General features: G+C 43.9%; 2 protein-coding genes across 2 annotated transcripts in view; one reads left to right on the top strand and one right to left on the bottom strand.

Moving 5' to 3' along the window:
- LOC137032441 (B-cell receptor CD22-like) overlaps positions 1-20,378 on the bottom strand; it is a 900,294-nt gene that overhangs the window by 693,240 nt on the left and 186,676 nt on the right. The window lies entirely within an intron of this gene.
- Positions 1-20,378, top strand: part of LOC137032826 (B-cell receptor CD22-like) — a 32,230-nt gene that overhangs the window by 9,859 nt on the left and 1,993 nt on the right. Inside the window, exons 4-8 of the mRNA XM_067404789.1 lie at positions 13,893-14,196; positions 14,295-14,543; positions 14,630-14,884; positions 14,968-15,216; positions 15,296-15,368. Coding sequence (XP_067260890.1) covers positions 13,893-14,196; positions 14,295-14,543; positions 14,630-14,884; positions 14,968-15,216; positions 15,296-15,368 — 1,130 coding nt within the window. The remainder of the gene's footprint in view (positions 1-13,892; positions 14,197-14,294; positions 14,544-14,629; positions 14,885-14,967; positions 15,217-15,295; positions 15,369-20,378) is intronic.

Genomic DNA, 20,378 nt, shown 5'->3' with positions numbered 1-20,378 from the left:
ATCCTCCTCTACTCCCGGAGCTTGGCCGAACATCGCCACCACGTTGCGGAGGTCCTCCAGCGCTTACGGCAGTTCCATCTCTTCCTCAAGGCTGAAAAATGCTCATTCCACCAACCCTCCGTCCAGTTCCTGGGGTACGTGATTGATCACAGTGGCATCCGGATGGACGAGGGGAAGGTCTCCGCCATACAGTCCTGGCCCACTCCTACCACCATCAAAGAACTCCAAAGATTCCTAGGTTTCTCCAATTTCTATCGCCGGTTCATCAAAAACTACAGCACAATCGTCAGTCCACTCACCAACCTCCTCCGTCACCAGCCCAAGTCTCTGTCCTGGTCTCCATTAGCCACCGACGCCTTTGAGACCCTGAAGAAGGCCTTCACCACCGCTCCTCCTCGTCCACCCTAACCCGGACCTCCCGTTCATAGTAGAGGTGGACGCATCTACCACCGGAGTGGGAGCGGTCCTTTCACAGCAGCAGGGGACACCAAGTAGACTCCATCCATGCGCCTTCTTCTCCCGCAAGCTCAACCCGGCGGAGGTCAACTACGACATCGGTGACCGCGAACTCCTGGCCGTCAAGCTTGCCCTTGAGGAGTGGAGGCATTGGTTGGAGGGAGCTACTCACCCATTTCAAGTCCTCACTGATCACAAGAATCTCGAATATCTGAAGGCCGCAAAGAGACTCAATCCTCGCCAAGCTCGCTGGGCTATGTTCTTCTCTAGATTCAACTTCTCCATCTCCTACCGTCCTGGTTCAAAGAATACGAAGGCTGACGCCTTATCTCGCCTCTATGCTCCTGAGGAAAAGCCCGAAAACCTGATACTATTCTACCGGAGTCCATCTTCATGAGCCCCATCCAGTGGTCCGAAGAAACCATTCCCTCCGCCAATGCCTCCACACGCACTCCGCCGGGTTGCCCACCGGGCTTGCAGTACATCACACGGACACGTCGCACTCCACTCCTGCACAACGTTCACTCTTCACTTGGCACTGGTCACCCGGGGGTCAAGGAGACCCTCTCGTTGCTCAAACAACGCTTCTGGTGGCCCAACATGGCCAACGACGTCAGGAGGTACGTGCAGGGCTGCAGGGAGTGTGCCATCTCCAAGAGCCCACGCCATCTTCCCACCGGCAAGCTCTTTCCTCTGCCCGTTCCTGAGAGACCCTGGTCACACCTGGGAGTGGACTTCGTCACCGATCTCCCCGAATCTGACGGTCACACATGCATCCTGGTGGTGGTGGACCGCTTCTCAAAGTCCTGCCGTCTGATACCCCTGGAGGGTCTACCTACCGCCATGGCCACCGCAGAACTAATGTTTAATCATGTTTTTCGCTATTATGGATTACCTGAAGACATCGTCTCCGACAGAGGACCCCAGTTTGTCTCACACGTCTGGAAAGCCTTCTTCTCCCTCCTGGGTGTGACCGTCAGCCTATCGTCTGGATACCATCCTCAGTCGAACGGGCAGACGGAACGGAAGATCCAGGAGATCGGCCGCTTCCTGCGTACCTTCTGTCACGGCCACCAGAACTCCTGGAACCAGTACCTGGGTTGGGCCGAGTACGCACAAAACTCTCTCCGCCAAGCCTCAACGGGACTAACACCCTTCCAGTGCGTACTCGGCTACCAACCCCCGATGTTCCCCTGGGACGGGGAACCCTCCAACGTTCCGGCACTCGACTACTGGTTCCGGGAGAGCGAGAGGGTGTGGGACTCAGCTCACCACCAGCTGCAGAGGGCCCTGCGCAGACGCAAGATGGCAGCCGACCTTCGACGCTCCGAGGCTCCTGTCTACCAGCCGGGGCAGAAGGTCTGGCTGTCCACCCGGGACATCAGGATGCGTCTGCCCTGCAAAAAGCTGAGTCCCCGCTTCATTGGCCCGTTCACCATCCTTCGGCAGATCAACCCCGTCACCTATCGTCTCCAACTCCCGGCACAGTATAGTAGAATCCATCCTACATTTCACGTGTCTCTACTTAAACCTCACCACCCTTCTGTTGTTCCCTCCACAGAGCCCGGACGTGGCAGCCGCCGAGCCCCCCTTCCACTTCTCCTAGAGGACGGCACAGCCTACGTGGTCCACGAGATCTTGGATTCCCGGCGCCGTGGTGGTAAACTCGAATACCTCGTGGACTGGGAGGACTATGGTCCCGAGGAACGCTCATGGATTCCCAGGAACGATATCCTTGATCCTCTTCTGTTACAGAACTTCCATACCAACCATCCAGACAGACCTGCCCCACGACCCAGGGGAAGACCACCACGACGTCGGGGTCCGCGGCCCTCAGGAGCGGGCCGTGGGAGGGGGGGTACTGTCACAGACACGCCAGGCTCCACCTCACCACAGTACCCACGCACTCAATCACCAGCTTATTAATCACCGCCACCTGCACCTCATTCACTCTGCAATCACCAGCACTACAAAGCCACCACTCTCACACACACTCACTGTCCGGTCTCGTTTGCACTACGCCATGTATATGCTTACCTTAAGGACTCCCCTTCAACATACTTTCCTGCTCCAGCGATCTCCTTCATCTCCTTCGTCTCCTGGTCCCTTCGTGTGCTTACCCATCTGTGTGTGTGAGTGTCTCCAACGTCTCCCTCCATCTCAGCTCAACTCCTGGATCCACAAACCACACAAGGACAGTATTACTTTATATTCATCTCTCAAGAACCTGATAACAGCCATTACCACTCTGTGTTCCACATATTGTTCCAATAAACTCACCTGGATTGCTTTTATCTCTGCCTCCGTGTCTATATCATAACAATAACACATTATCAATTTATATTTTCAAATCCATTAAAGGATTATTAGGCTGTATAAATTAGGTCAGCCGGAACCGGGAACACTTCCTATAACACCAGATGTACTCGTTACATCAGAAAAAGAATGGCATCTACGCTAAAATTAGTTTTTGTTTATCCCGAGGTTTACTATAGTCATCCAGATCCAGGCTGGGCTGCTGAGACCAAGGACCTGCGCCTTGACACGACCACAACGCAGCCCTGAAGTATCAGCAGAGATCGAGTCGACTAGATCATCCATTGTGAAGACATCATCAACACAACAGACAGTGCCACAGTTCCTCAACAAACCGTCCATACCGGCGTGATGAATTCAATCCTCAACTGGACACGACCACAACGCAGCCTTGAAGTATCAGCAGAGATCGAGTTGACTAAATCATCCATTGTGAAGGCCTCATCGACACGACAGCCAGTAGCACAGTTCCTCAACAGACCGTCCATACCAGCGTGATGAATACGATCCTCAACTGGATGGAACTGAAATGAATACTTTGATTGTTGCGATCCTATCAGACTTATGATCGCAACCTGATTCGTAACAAAGCACTGTTCGCCAGAGGAGAACTGCCCCCCCGACTAAGCCTGGTTTCTCCCAATTTTTTTTTCTCCATTTTAACACCTATTTGATTTGGGTTCCTTGCCGCTGTCGCCTTTGGCTTGCTTAGTTGGGGACACTTGACATTTGACTTGACATTTGATATTCAACAGTATTCTTGACATTTATTCAACAGTGCTTTGATCTGCCTGCATTGACACTATTCTTGAAGAGCTGCTGAGCAGCAAAAATTATGTACCAGTTATCAATGTAAAGCTGCTTTGACACAATCTGTATTGTAAAAAGCGCTATATAAATAAAGGTGACTTGACTTGACTTGTTATTGCCAGTATAAAGGCCCCGATATACTTTAAAACGTGTTCTTTTTCGTTTAGGGGTAAAACGAAGTTCGAAATGCATGACCAGCGATATACTGTAATCGAACATTTGATGCCGCCCACACTGCTGAGAGTGACATTTAGATGAATATGTAAATATGTGCCGTGCACTTTCATCTCAGTAACAAAATAAACACAACAAAAATGAGAAAAAAGGCAAGCATTTATTATTAAGCATAAGGAAAGCGTCTGATCACAACAATATGGGTATGTTAGCGTGAGCTCTACAAATTAGCTCTTCAGTCACATTGATGTAAAGCACTTTATTCAATAGATTGCTTAAAATCAAGCAGATTAACAGTATCAAATATGAAACACAGTGTTAGTACCTCATTTTATCAGAAACACAACTTCATTTTGTACTATAAAGCGGCTATCCAGTGTGTTCATGTTTTCACCCAAGGAACTCTTACCTCGACGAACTCAAACACACGAAATGAGTCAAAGATGCGTCCCGCGCGAGTGATGGCAGAGCCTCGGTGCACACCTCCTATTATGTTATTGTCACGGACCAATGGTAGTACGAAGGTGTTTTGCAGCTGAAAGTTCGCTTTGGCAAGCCATTTCGAACTTTCAAAAAGAACACAAAACAAACTTTGTTTTTGCCTGATTTTGTTCGTTCTTTGATTTCGTTTGAAGTATATCAGGGCCTTTAATGTATGCAGTGCAGTAGGCCTTCAGTCTAGTTAATGGAATGACAAATCCCACTCCCTCTTGCAACGAAATCCCCTCCATGGTTTTCATGAATTATAACATGGTAATGTGGTTCTCTTAAAGCTTTGTGGAACAAGGATCAGTGAGTGTTAGGATAAAGCTTCTGTCAGATCAGGATTTACAAAAAGGTTTAATGCAGTTTGCAGGCCTCTTATCAACACACAAAAGAGGAAGTGAGACTTTTAGTAAAGATGATGTTGCATTTGTTCACTTAGCAGGGACTCAGTATCTGAGACAATCCTGTCTGTGAAGAAATAAAATATGCAAGCAGTCTGTCTCAATCCAGATGTTATAGGCTTATTATCATCAGTTTCCACGACAGGTGCGGCATTTGGTTAAAGTATACACTTATATCCATCGGGAACTGTAAGCTCTTTCAGCTGGTCTACTAAAAGCCTCAAAGGCACCAGGTCTAAAGTGAAGAGAACAAAGACGCGTTTTTTAGGAAGTTTTATTCATCCACATTCTTCACAACTTCCCATTCTTTTCTCCTCTTATTGCTAGTAAAGCAGTAAAGACTTACATCACTTCTCTTGTGGCTCGTCAACTGAAAATTACAACCAAAAGCTGCACAATGCGGCATTGTATATTATATTCCGAGTTGTGTTGCGTTAAAAACAGCAATATGACAGTGCCAGTAGAGCAGTGAGTGCAACCATTTCGACTGAGTCGACTGAGAAACCAATTTACCACCGGCATTCTCTGTGTCGTGTTAGTGGATTCATTATGTCAGACTCACCGCAGGTAACTCATAATCTGCAGTTGTTACTCCTGTCTCCTGAAAAATAACATTGCATGCGGCGCCTGTGGATTGTGGAAAGTTACTGGAGCGCGCAGCCGTGCACGTCTCGCACAAGGAACGTCACGGCAGTGATTGACAAGCCAGAGGGCTAATCGTTTATGCGATGATCGCATAAACGATTGGCTGATGTTTTTAAGGCCCTACCTCGTGCACAGATGATGTATATTAATATTATTCCTTTTAGTGCACCTAATAAATAGTCTTTTATCAGTTAGTAAAGACAGTTTCAAGTAATATTGCAAAAATGTATAAAACAAAACATCCTCTTTAGCACCTTTAAGCCATACAAGTCTTAACACCAGGGGTTTCTTAAAATAAAAACTGTTGTTTACTCAAATTTGACCTGTCATGTTTTACCTGAGAATCAAATTAAAATAAGTATTATATATTTGCATAAAAAATTTTAATGTTACTGTCATTACAATAATCTCACAATGACCTGAACTTATTCTTGATGAATTTCATGAGATTAACCTTCACAGAAGCTAAAATAAGTGTCTGTACATTGATATGGTGATGTCAGTCAGAATGGCTCCTCCTCTTTCTCTGATCTTTCTGTTCATGAAAGTGTTCTGGACCATAGGCCCTAAACAACAGGGTATAGAGCCTTCAGATCTGTCTGAGGACCCTATGGTTAATGGTTAATCTTTGTAAATGGATTTCATTTTTGTCTGGAACATGCATAACAGGAATATGCTGTAGTGACGATGGCACACACCGAAACATTTTACAGTCCTCATGTGACTGTGTGGGTGGAGCCTGGATGATTGACAGGAGTGTCTGATGAGGATTTACTGGAGTATTTTGAGAAGATTGAGGAAAATGTGACAATGGATACAAGTGGAAGTCGAAGACTTGTGGCCGGAAGTAATGTCATCATGAAAATATATTGTTGCTTCAAGCATTGTGACTTGTTTGATTATAACTGCTTATCATTAATGCTAATAGTTTATTAGTTTGTGTGTGTGTGTGTCACTGTAAACTCTTTATGATCAGTGTAGGAATACAAATGTTCCTGTAAGTACACTTTTAACATTGAACATTTTGAATTTATCTTTCATTCAATAGTCTCAAAACTAGTAGTCTTAGTTGACACATCCATGGATCATTGCAACAACTGATGGATAAATCAAGTCCCACTCTGTTTTTTTCTTGTTCTATAAGCCATTTCACTTTGAAATGTGTCACAATATGGAAGTGAAGTCAGCCGCAATTTCCGTTTCAATGCCGACTTTAGTCACTGGAGCTTTAGCTTTTGCTGGTCAAACATAATCAAAGTCCATTTCAAGGAAAGTCAGTTTATTTGCAACACATTCAGGCAGCTTTTTCACTCATACAAGATTGACTCATTTCTGTTTGGATGGTGAAATACACTGAAAAACTGATGGGAAAATTCACCTTTAAATAACATATTTCAAATCAGAAATAAAATCTGACCTTAACAATAAATGTTGTTTCTGATGCTCAAATAGCTTTTAAAAAGTGCTTATTTTAGGTTTGTCCAGCCAATGCACCTCTCAAAACTGTTTCTACGGATATCAGAGCATCTAAAAGCAGCTTCAGTGACACGAAGACTCAAGCTTTACTCTGACAGGACTGATTTCCTCTTCCTCCTGGTGTGACGTCTCTCAGTGTCTCTCCGTCTCTTATGAAGGTCACATGATCACAGTGTGATGCTGCTTTCAAAGGTTCACGCGTTTCGTTTTCACACTTACTGTGCTAAAGAGGAGACTGTATTAGTGACCCTGTTTAAGGACATGATGCATTCAAGAACAAGGCCGCAAAATAAAATAATAAAAACTTTCAGACATTCAAATGAATCAATTCTGCTTCATCAGCATGTTTTAAGTTCATTGCTATTAATCAATCAGTGAATTGGAGGTTTATCAGATTCATAGTTTATCAGATTAACTGTCACTGCAATACCTTCCAGTGTTTTACAATCCCGCCTCCATCAGTTCCCATTCCAGGATAGATGGTCTGCATATGCAAATTAAAGTAAATTCATTCAAGCTATTATTTTCAAGATCAGGTTCCTTGTCATCACTGTCTGTATGAAACTGAATATAGATATTACCAAGTTTGACAACTTTATTACATATTACATATTTATGAGCATCTTCATGGATTGATGTAAAGTTTCTCTCAGTTTAACTTGTATGTCTTTGGTCTAATGTCATCAGATAAAACTCTACTTCTGCTTTATCAGAACTATAATTGAGGTGTCATAAGCTCAAATTAAAATATAATATATATGTTAATCACGTGTCATTCAGTGTGAAAACATCAATACTGGTTCCAGACTGATCATTTCTAGTGCTGTCTCTGGTCATGATTGTTGGTGAAACAGGTAAGAGCTTCATTTTCTGTCAATCTTAAGTGTGGGGGCTTTATGGGAGATTGGTTGGGGCTAGTTGTCACAGGGCTGTGTCTAAGTAACTATATGGTTTAAAATCAAAAGACCAATAGCACAAAAATGTTTTCTGCACCAATTTGGTGTTATTGACAAACACCTCGATAAAAATCCACTTTAATCTTTCACACAACAGATAACTGTATAATGAAGGCTGATTATACAGATTAATATCCAAGACTTATATATTAAAGTGTGTCTATGCAGAAAGTGTCTTTTAAAAAATAAACCTGTCATAAGAAATATTCACCATAGTAAAAGTGTGACAACTAGTCCTATGTGCTGTAAACATTAGTAGTGCACTGATATAAAAATCAAAGGTGGAACATTACAGTTTCACAGTATGAAATTAAAAGTATGAAATTATGATGTGCTGTCAATCAAAAACTGGGCGGGGAAAGACATTAGAAAGTTACAAACTCATGTAGTGCAAAAGTGACTGTTGCTGTCATGTTCTTGGATAAATAAAGTATTTTATTGATTTATGTGTGTATTAAGTAAAGAACTAGAGCTTATTTCTCTTTTGGTTTGTTCTGTTCAATCTTGAAACGGATGGTGCTCAGTTTTCACTGACAAGAAAGAGGAAGATCATGGCACAGTGCAGCATGATCCAGGATCAACATTCCAATCAACCAATCAGATTTGAGGGTCAGTTCACAGTTTATGTCAGGTTTAGGCTTACAACCAGAGTTAGGTGCTTCTATATCAGTGTTATTCACCTATCATTTCCCTTCTAACTTATTAGGTTTAGGGGTAGAGATATGGTTAGCATTATTTCAGATAGGATATATAGTGTTCCTCCTGGTGTGACGTCTCTCAGCGTCTCTCTATCACTTATGAACGTCACGTGATCATACTGTGATGCTGCTGTCAAATGTTCACGCGTTTGGTTTTCACACTTACTGTCCTAAAGAGGAAACTGTGTTTGTGACCATGTTTAGAGACATATGATGCATTCAAGAACAAGGCCACTGGCAGAATAAAAAGCTTAGAAGCTCTCATAAACAGAGTGGTTTAAGTTTGTTTTTTTAACTTCTGGATTGCTATTAATGATTCAGTAAATTGGAGGTTTATCAAATGTACAGTTGGAGATGCTGGTGATGGAATGTTTTTTTACCTTCAATACTTTCCATTGTTTTACAGTAGCATCTCACTGCAGAACACTCGAGATCCAAGGGGCGGAGTCGGGTAGGTTAAGGTATATGGAAAGTGGGAGGAGTTGGATCTAGAACCAGGGGGTAGAGATAAGTAGGTTTAGAGCCAGGGGGCGGAGTCGGGTAGGTTTAGGGCTAGGGAAAGTGGGAGGAGTTGGACCCAAGGCCCCTTGGATCTTGTGTTCTGCAGTGAGGACCATCTTGTGTTTTACAATCCCGCCTCCATCAGTTCCCATTCCAGGATAGTTGGTCTGCATATGCAAATTAAAGTAAATTCATTCAAGCAATTATTTTCTCTGTCTCTCAAGTTCGGGTTCCTTGTCATCGCTGTATGTATGAAACTGATTGCATATAGATATTCCCAAGTGTGAAAACCTGACAACCTTATTGCATGAGCATGACATAAATTTTCTTACAGTTTAACTTTTGTCTTTAGTCATCACCAGTTAAAGCTCTTCTTCTGCTTGATCTGCCCTAGTTGAGGTGTCAAAACCTCAAGTTAAAAAATAATGTGTGAATCACGTGTCATTCAGTGTGAAAACACCAATACTGGTTTCGTCCTGATCATTTGTGGTGCTGTCTCTGGTCACGGGTGTTGGTGAAACGGGTAAGAGCTTGATTTTATAACCGTTCTCTCAAATATCTAAAGTGTGAGGGATTTATGGGAAACTGGTTGGGGCTAGTTGTCACAGGGCTGTGTCTATGGCAGGGGTGCCCACACTTTTTTTTGTGTGATGATCTACTTTAAAATGATCAACCCAGTGAGATCTACCAACCAAAAAAGCAGTTTAATTAAAAAAAATAATAATTCAAATGCTTGTTACTTCAACTACATGTTTCTGTACATGGAATTCAGGAGAAAAAAATATTAATGAATGTTCGTTGTTGATATTCAATTTTAACACTAACTTAAAACACCTACAGCACAACAGATTACAATAGCCAGGGCATTTACCTTATTCTGATGACTTGCACTGAAGAGAATCAGACTTTTGCATAATCTGGGCAGTAGCTGCTGATAGCTAGTCTCAAACAGGCCTCCAAACTGTCATTAGTCATGCTGGACAAGTGTTTTGATTTAATAATATTAATGTAAGAAAAGGCTGTTTCACATAAATAAGTTGAGCCAAACAGTGCAGTCAGTCAGGTGGCACATTTTCTGTTGGATACTTGTCTTCTGCAAGAAGGTTCCAAAACTGTCCACTGGCCCCCGCCTTCACCTGAATGTCAGTCTGCAGTACTAACATCTTATTCTGCAATGCTGATGGGTTCATCTGAAACAGATTTCCCATGTCCGAGGCCAGGGAATCAACTTCATGCTCATCTCCAAATGGAAAGCACATGAACGGATTGATTGGCTCAAGTAAAGCAAGGTCTTGAAAACGTTCGTCAAAGTCTGACCTGACCTTTTCAATTTGCTCAATGTAGTGCCCACTGTCCAGTTGTGCAGGCTCCTTTCCTTGCTTATGCAGTTCAGAAGCAATGTTTTGGAAGTTTCCTAATTCGTGACGCTGCAGCTTAGATGTGAGTAACTGCAGTTTTCCTTTGAAAGCATTAACTGAGCTGATCATGTTGACCACCGTCTTCTCTTTCCCTTTTAGCTCTAAATTGACCTCATTCAGCAGGTCAGTCAAAAAAGCCGAATCTAAAAGCCACTGCGAATCCTCAAGTTGTTTGTATTCTGATTCTTTTGTAAATAGGAGAAACTCCTTTATCTCTGCAGCTTGTGAAATCTTTCTATGAATTTGCCCCTGCTTAACCACCTGACATCGAGCAGGAGATCTGTGTGGCTGCGGTCAGCTCCCTCCAAATCGGCATGAAATAGCCGCCTCTGAAGTGAGTGTGCATGTATCGAGCAGGCGATTTTCATGGACACATCCATCTTTTTCACGGTCAGCATTTTCGCACATAGAGCTTGTTGGTGTATAATACAATGACAGTTAAGGAAGTCAGGAAAAGCATCCTCCTCCTTGCACTTGGCAATGAATCTGTTTGAACGGCCATCATCGCAGGTGCTCCGTCAGTTTTGATTGACGCCAGTTTAGACACTGGAAGCTGAGTTTTGTCGACAAAGTCCTTAAAGGATTAGTTCACTTTCTAATGAAAATTTCCTGATTATAAATAAGGATTTTTCTCCATATAGTGGATTTCAATGGAGCCCAAACAGTTGAAATTACAGTTTACAGCGATCAGACGAGAAATAAGGGTTTTATCTAGAGAAACCATCGCTCATTTTCTATTTTTTTTTTTTATTTTTTTTTTATTTTATATGTTTTAACCATAAATGCTCATCTTGAACTAGCTCTCTTCTTCTCTATTTGAATTCCAGGAGTGTGGACGCTGCTAAGTGTATTATTGCCCTCCGCAGTTCAAAGTTTGAACTAAATTGTCATATACAATATGCTAGTGCAAGTATATAACAATTAGTTCAAACTTTGACCTGTGAAGGGCAGTAAAACACTTAGCAGTGTCTACACTGCCGGAATTCAAATGAAGAAGAAGAAAGCTAGTTCAAGATGAGCATTGATTGTTAAAACTTTGAACTTTAAAATTTTGAACTTCAACCGTTTGGGCTCCATTGAAGTCCACTATAAGGAGAATAATCCTGGAATGTTTTCATCAAAAACCTTAATTTCTTTTCGACTGAAGAAAGAAAGACATGAACATCTTAGATGACATGGGGGTGAGTAAATTATCAGGAAATTTTAATTTGAAAGTGTACTAATCCTTTAAGTGTCTTTCATAGGCAAAAGTGTTAGTATTTCCTCTTTCGCTGTCATGTCTTTAAACACCATCCATATAAAAATCCACAATTGCGCTGTATCGCTAATGTCCGTGCACTCATCTTACTGCAGTGAGAAACATTCACAGTCAGTTATGTCCTTTCTCAGTTGCTGTGTCAAGTCATCAGCCATCGTTTCACAACAAAGTGTAACTGTATTGCGTGAAAGCTGGACAGCGTTAATAGCGGACACAATCTCAGATTTGTTTTTAAAATCACGAAACAATGAATCTGCTGCCTCGACAAATGCATCTTTTATTATTTATCCATCTTGTACATCATTCTCCAGGAGAAGGAAGGACAATGTAATATTACTTTTTATTAAAATTTAACAAAAGCATTTATTAAAATTGTGTGTGATCTACCAGCGTTGTCTTTGCGGTCGACCTATTGGGCACCCCTGGTGGTTTCAAAAGACTAAAAAAAAAAGGTTTTCTCTAGCAGTATTTGTATGTTATTGTCAAACACCTTGATAAAAATCCTCTTTAATCTTTTTCACAACAGATAACTGAAGACTGATTATATAGACTCATATCCAAGACTTATATATTAAAGGTGACGTAGAACGTCTTTTCAAAAGATGTAATATAAGTCTAAGGTGTCTCCTGAATGTGTCTGTGAAGTTTCAGCTAAAAATACCCCATAGATTTTTTTAAATTAATTTTTTTTAACTGCCTATTTTGGGACACCATTAACTATGCACCGATTCATGCTGCGGCCCCTTTAAATCACGCGCTCACTCCCCCCAGTTCTCGACTATAAGTGGAGTTATACAGTGCATTTACAAAGTTCACACAGCTAATATAACCCTCAAATGGATCTTTACAAGATGTTCATCATGCATGCTGCATGCATGGATCGGATCATGTGAGTAAAGTATTTATTTGGATGTTTACATTTGATTCTGAATGAATTTGAGGCTGTGCTCCGTGGCTAATGGCTAATGCTACACTGTTGGAGAGCTTTATAAAGAATGAAGTTGGGTTTAAGAATTATACAGACTGCAAGTGTTTCAAAATGAAAATAGTGATGGCTCTCTTGTCTCTGCGAATACAGTAATAAACAATGGTAACTTTAACCACATTTAACAGTACATTAGCAACATGCTAACGAAAAATTTAGAAAGACAGTTTACAAATATCACTTAAAATATGTTATCATGGATCATGTCAGTTATTATTGCTCCATCTGCCATTTTTCGCTATTGTCTTTGCTTGCTTACCTAGTCTGATGATTCAGCTGTGCACAGATCCAGACGTCCTGCCCTTGTGTAATGCCTTGAACATGGGCTGGCGTATGCAAATATTGGGGTCATACATATTAATGATCCCGACTGTTACGTAACAGTCTGTGTTATGTTGAGATTTGCCTGTTCCTCGGAGGTCGTTTAAACAAATGAGATTTATATAAGAAGGAGGAAATAATGGAGTTTGAGACTCACTGTATGTCATTTCCATGTACTGAACTCTTGTTATTCAACTATGCCGAGGAAAATTCAATTTTTGAATCTAGGACCCCTTTAAAGTGTGTTTCTATACAGGAAGTGGTTTTAAAAAGAAAGCAGCAGCTATTTGCATTGTGTAAATAGCTATTAGATATTAATAGGAAATTCACTACCGCTGCACCACTGAATATGTTGAATTCTGCGCATCTTATTTAGTGTATCTAGTGTAAATAGCATTTGCCAACAAGGGACGCTATTTGCACTTAAATAGTCACTCCATAAAAGGCAGCCTGGCAAGAGAAATATTCTCCTGAGTAAAAGTGTGACAACTAGAGCCCCAGAGAATGTGCTGTGAAGATAAGCAGTGCACTGAATCAAAAATCAACTAAGGTGCTTCATAACAGTTTCTCAGTTTGGAATTAAAAGCCATCGTTCAGGCAGAGTTCTGCTGTCTATGATGTGCTGTCAATCAAAAACAGGGCAGGGAAAGACCTTTACAAACAGGGTTACAAACTCTAGTGCAAAAATGACTCTTGCTGCCATGTTCTTGAATAAATAAAGTAGTATTTATTGATATGTTTCAAACTGACATTAAAGTTGAAAAATAAGCTACTGTAAATTTCTTATAGGTGTTGCTATGGCGATGTCAGTCAGAATGGCTCCTCCTCTTCTGATCTTTCTGATCATGAATCATGGTGAGTCTCTGCAACAAACGCTCAGGAAGTTTTGCACACTGCATTGTTTATGCACAAGCTGCTGCTAATTTGTTTTGTGTGAACTATTTTAGGAGTCTGTAGTCAGAAGGAGAATGTGATCTACAGTCCTTCACACATCTGTGCACTAAAGGACTCATCAGTGATAATGAACTGCACTTATACATACCCTACTGGACATCAGATTGAGAAAGTGTTCTGGACAAAAACACTGGGAAAAGGTAATGGAGAGCATCCAGATCTGTCTAAGGACCCTGAATACAGTCAGAGGCTTCAGTATCTGGGAGATAAACAGCAGAACTGCACCATCAGACTGAGTCATGTGACACTGAAGGATTCACACGAGTACTATTTCAGATTCATCACTGATAAACCTGATGTGAAATGGACTGGTGTTCCAGGAGTGACTCTTAATGTCACAGGTGACTTTCATGAGGTTTCTCTCTTCTTCTGTGCATTATGTTGAATAATAATCAGTGTATGACAGCAGCACTAGATATAATGTGTGTGTTGTGTTCAGATCTTCAGGTGGAGTCTCCTGAGAGAGTGACAGAGGGAGATTCAGTCCGTCTGACATGTAAAAGCAGCTGCACTCTGACTGACAGAGCAACATTCATCTGGTACAGAAACTCACAGCCATTAACTGAGAGAAGAGACAGAAACAATGAACTCCTGCTGCAGTCAGTCAGAAGAGAGGATGCAGGCAGATATAGCTGTGCTGTACACGGACACAATCACATCTCTCCTGCTGTTCAGATCAATGTCACGTGTGAGTACAGATTAATTTGTTCTTTTTAAAAACTGGAGATTATCTTTAAATGAGAGGATTTAAGGATTTATTTTTGTCCCTTTTAGATCCTCCAAAGAATGTTTCAGTGTCCATCAGTCCATCTGGTGAAATAGTGTCAGGAGATTCAGTGACTGTGATCTGCAGCAGTGATTCAAACCCTCCTGCAGAAATCAGCTGGTTTAAAGGAGGAACGTTTGTAGGATCTGGAAGAATCTACAGCATCTCAAAGATCAGCTCTGATGACAGTGGAGAATACAAGTGCAGATCCATCAATGAACATGGAGAGAAATACTCTGATGCTGTGACTTTAAACGTCATGTGTGAGTTAATGATAGATCAACAAACAAACTAGTGGATTAACAATCCCAAAATATGAATATAGTTTGTTTTGTTCTGTTTTAAGACCCTCCCAGGAACGTCTCAGTGTTGGTAAATGGATCTGGTGAAATAGTGTCAGGAGATTCAGTGACTCTGATCTGCAGCAGTGATTCAAACCCTCCTGCTCTGAACTTCAGCTGGTTTAAGGAGAATGAAAGCTCAGCTGTTGGATCTGGACAGAGTTTCAGTGCACTACAGAGTGGACGCTTCTACTGTCAGGCTCACAATCAACATGGATCTCAGAGATCAGACGCTGTAACTGTGACTGTTAAAGGTAGAGCAGCTCATATACTGACATTACTCTTTCTAAAGTGATGCAAATGAATCTGTTCAGATGTTTTACTCTTTTGTAGGACATCTGGTGATATTATACATATCCATTGGAGTAGTTTGTGGAGTTGCAGTGATCATCATGATGCTGATTTGGTAAGATATGTGTCTGTGGTACTATGTAGTGTGTGTGAATGAGTGACTGAGTCAGAAGGTTGTGAATTCAATGAGAAATGTGAGTTAGAGATGCTAACAATCGACTATCACTTAATTGCTAATAATTTAATCAATAAAACTTACCGATGGACGATTAAGGTCATCATTAGAGTGTTAAGTTTTGAGGTGTGTGCAGCTCATGCACAAAAACACGTGCAGCAGAATTAAGCGAGTGTGCCGTAGTTATGTATTCTAAGTGTATTAATGTCTTCAGGCCATGCAATGGATTAAGGTAGGCTAACCTTTTATTTCAAAACATGCAGTAATTAAACAAGGGTCAAAAAAAAAACCTTCTAAACAAGTGATTTTACTGAACATATGAACTACTTGTGTAAACGCCACAATAAAACTACATAGAATAAACAAGTAATAAGATCCTGGTTGATGAGTGATGCTCTTCCAGCTCTTTTTCTGCAGTCCAATCCAAGTTTCCGATTGGTCCACACATCATCTCTACCAGTGTTGGGCACGTTACTTTAAAAAGTAATTAGTTATAGTTACTAGTTACTTCTCACAAATAGTAATGGAGTTAGTAACTGAATTACATCATTAGAAAAGTAACTAATTACCAGGGAAAGTAACTATTGCGTTTCTTTAAAAAAAAATGTAAATATGTCAAATAACTTGAATGCCCCCAATATTAAATATAAGTCTAAGAATAAATTATTCTTGATCCGACTCGTGACTCATGATCCGCTCTTGCTTATGAAATTTCTCTGTGCTGTCATTAAAGAAAATGTAGTTCCCTTTCAGTCGGTCACGTTCGAATTACGTCAGTAGTGACCAACAAATTGGGATATTGCTTAGAGAGCCCTATCAGCTTCGTGTGAACTAAAACAAGCCAAAGGAATTGGCGTGCGATATTTGCATAATGCGCACCGCCTCCGACAGGTGTATATAAATAGGAAGCAGATGCAATCGCACTCTGTCTTTCGCTTCGGAGCCATACACTGGTGTCCTGCTTCAGAAGACTCTTTTTCTTCAAAAAGTGAAACTAAAACTGCCTCAGAAGAGGATCAATAGCGAGCTGTTTGTGTTTGCAGTGAAGGCACTTCAGCGAGGTCACAAGCTTCCGGGGAGCCGAGCTGTTGCGATTTGGGCCGGTTCCTCTGTGTGTTCAGGGAGTGGTGTACCTGAGCACATCGCGTCATTCCCTGTGTGCTTCAGCATGAGTAAGCTGACTATTCCCCTTCTAAAAGAGCTTTACAGATGAACCCTGACAGTATGTCATTTCGTCTGTGCGTTAATGGGTGCGGTCGTTCCCTGGTCCCTGCTGATGGGCACAATCGCTGCATCTCGTGTTTGTGCGTTCAGCACGCTGAAGCAGCTTTTGTGGATGGTTCATGTTCCCATTGCGGGAATATGACTATCGCAGTGCTGAGGTCTAGACTCTCCTTCCTGAAGTCTCAGGAAGCGGGGGTCCCCTCCCCTATGCCCCGTTCGACCGTTTTTTCCGGCCCCAGTCGGAATGACGGTTCGGCGGTGTATAGGAAGGGAGACCTGTGGATTATGGTTAGGGCTTCCCCGCAGAGCGGAAACACTCCGCGGGCCCCTGCCGCCTCATCAGCACCGCAACCCATCGTGCCACCGTTGGTTTCCGCTGGGCCCTCTACGGACTGTCCAGCCGTTACCTTTGGTGTGCCTGCAGCGGAGCAGATGTCGATCTCTGCATCGCAAGGTGAGCCAGAGTCCTCAGGGGAGGAAGATTCAGCTGCGCTGCCACCCTCCGGGACGGTAACGTTTCCCGAGTCAGATCTGGGCCTCCACCCAGCCGCCCGTGGCTCAGCCTCACCCTGCTCGTCGCCGAGGGCGCCCGCCTGCGTCGTCCTCCGCCCCTGCTAAGTCGGCAAAGCAGCAGCCTACACCAGCCAAACAGCAGGGTGCCGGTCTCGGCCCTGAGACGGGCGACCTGGAGGGGAAGGTTCCTGCTCTTAGGGAGAGTATTCCATCTGCTCTCCCACCCCCGGAGGAGGGCCGGGGGGAATTTGCTGCAAGTGGTTATATTCACTGACCGGCGGCATGCTCGGCACGGATGCCCTGGCACACAGCTGGCCCCAGGGTATGTGCAAATATGCGTTTCCCCCAGTGAGCCTTCTCGCACAACTCTTGTGCAAGGTCAGTGACGACGGGGAGCAGGTCTTTTTAGTGCCGCCGTACTGGCCCACTCGGACCTGGTTCTCGGACCTCACACTCCTCGCGACAGCCCCTCCCTGGCCGATTCCACTGAGGAAGGACCTCCTGACTCAGAGACGGGGCACCCTATGGCACCCGCGTCCCGATCTGTGGAACCTCCACGTGTGGTCCCTGGACGGGATGCGGAGGTTCTGAGTGATCCCCCGCAAGTGGTCGTAGACACCATCACTTCCGCTAGAGCTCCCTCTACTCGGAGCCTCTATGCGCTGAAGTGGAACCTATTCGTTGAATGGTGCGCCTCTCGCCGAGAGGACCCCCGATTATGCTCAGTCAGATCCGTGCTTTCCTTCCTTCAAGAAGGGCTGGAGCGAAGGCTGCCTCCACCCGTGAAGGTGTATGTTGCCGCTATCGCTGCACATCACCATGCAGTTGAGGGTAAGTCCCTGAGGAAACAGGATCTGATCAATAGGTTCCTGAGGGGGGCAAGGAGACTGAATCCTCCTCGCCCTTCCTCCGTACCCTCTTGGGATCTGACCCTGGTTCTCACAGCTCTCCTGGGTCATCCCTTTGAGCCTTTGCAATCAGTCGACCTGAAACTAATGTCTCTTAAAACGGTTCTTCTGGTTGCATTGGCTTCCCTTAAGAGGGTAGGGGATCTGCATGCATTTTCGGTCGACGAAGCGTGCCTAGAATTCGGGCCCGGTGATTCTCATGTCATCCTGAGACCCTGGCCTGGATATGTGCCCAAGGTTCCTACCACTCCCTTCAGAGATCAGGTAGTGAACCTGCAAGCGCTGCCTTCAGAGGATGCAGATCCAGCCCTAGCTTTGCTCTGTCCTGTCCGCGCTCTGTGTGTGAACGTGGACAGAACGCGAAGCTTCAGGACCTCAGATCAGCTCTTCGTCTGTTACGGAGGCCAGCAGAAGGGAAAGGCTGTCTCCAAGCAGAGGATGGCCCACTGGATAGTGGATGCCATCGCCTTGGTACGATTCCCAAGGGTTGCCTTGCCCGCTTGGGTTGAGAGCCCACTCCACCAGAGGAGTGGCCTCTTCCTGGGTGCTGGCTCATGGCGCCTCGCTGACAGATATTTGTAGAGCTGCGGGCTGGGCAACACCTAACACGTTCGCTAGGTTTTATAGCCTACGTGTAGAGCCGGTATCTTCCCGTGTACTCGCTTCTACTAGCCGGTAGACGCGTTGAACCCACTCTAAGTGTCGGCTTGCAATGCCATTCCCGCCCCCTGGGCCGGATACGTGCATATTTTTTTACTCCAGTCGTGTTCCCCGCTTGGCGAACCCTGTCGTGTTCCTCCACCTCCCCCTTCGGCTCGGACATTGCGGAGTGTCTGATGTCAGGTCTACATCCGTCACCGATGTTGTCTGTTGGCTGGGTTCCATATGTCGTGACTCCTCTACGTGAGCGGTCACATATGTGTAATTGTCCATGGGTTTAAACTCCCTACGGCGAGCCTGTGTCTTTCCCTTAGCAGAGCCAGCTCTGCTGTCACCTGTCAGATGAGTCTCCCCCTCCCCAGGTGGAGCCATCCCAGGGACTCCATATGCGTACTGCCCCCCAGGCCAGTCCATATGTGTATTCTCCACGTAAACTCCTCCCCCATTGGGTAGGTAGTGGCCTCCGCAGCGTCCCCCTCGGGTTCGCTTCCCCAGTGTAGTCTAGTTTACTTAGTGGGTATAGGTAAAACAGCAGTAAACTCCTTGGCTTGAGCTTGCCCCCTTCTCCAGTCCTCCGGTGCAATGGGCGGTTAGAGCTTGCGTTGAGCACTGGAAGGGGTTTCGTAACTGTGGCGCTTTACATGGGATCCCAATTCCTCGGTCACTACTGACGTACGTCGAACGTGACCGACTGAAAGGGAACGTCTCGGTTACGTATTAACCCTCGTTCCCTGAAGGAGGGAACGGAGACGTACGTCCCGTCGCCACAGTTTCTGTGCCCTCGCTGTTGTGCGGACACCAGTTGTCTCCTCAGCGAAAAACAGAGAGCGATTGCATCTGCTTCATATTTATATACACCTGTCGGAGGCGGTGCACATTATGCAAATATCGCACGCCAATTCCATTGGCTTGTTTTAGTTCACACGAAGCTGATAGGGTTCTCTAAGCGATATCCCAATTCGTCATACGTCTCCGTTCCCTCCTTCAGGGAACGAGGGTTACATACATAACCGAGACGTTTCATGCATATGTTTAAATAGTCCTATGGTATGTTTTAAATTAATTTACTTGATTATGAAGAGTGAACAGCATGAGTAAGATGCATCATAAGATGTGCAATATATCAGGAGACATGGAGTGGGTCAGACATGATTTTGACCACTTCATTAAGTTATGTTTTGTAGAAAGCCTTTATTTAAAGTGAATTTCGTTTTGTAAAAATTGTATCTTAATTTTAATCAATGTTTCATCAACCAATTGCCTGGATTTCATAAATAAGAAGCAAATATAGCAGACAGTATAATCATGGATGCGCGGGTGCGATCACTGGCGCGTGAACTGAAGCGACTTATAAGCTAAATGAACCGAAACTCAGCGTATAGGCTGCTTGCCTCGCAGACATAAGACATATATCTATAGAAAGCTTGAAATATCTAAAAACGATGAATCGCCTTCGATAATGAATGCGATATTGTGTGTCTTTTCAGTGAACTACGGCTCTGTCTATTAAATGCCGCTCCATTTGAAAGCAGGTGATGGCGATTTAGCGGTAATCAGGGAACCGGCTTTACTGACGAAATGCGCGTGACAATTGCATGCGATATATCATGCAGCCCTAGAAATAGGCTACACTTATGTAGCCTAA

Source organism: Chanodichthys erythropterus, chromosome 12 (assembly GCF_024489055.1).
Source record: "Chanodichthys erythropterus isolate Z2021 chromosome 12, ASM2448905v1, whole genome shotgun sequence".
Classification (NCBI taxonomy): domain Eukaryota; kingdom Metazoa; phylum Chordata; class Actinopteri; order Cypriniformes; family Xenocyprididae; genus Chanodichthys; species Chanodichthys erythropterus.
Note: the sequence above shows the minus strand (reverse complement) of the source record. Positions and strands in the feature narration are given on the sequence as shown.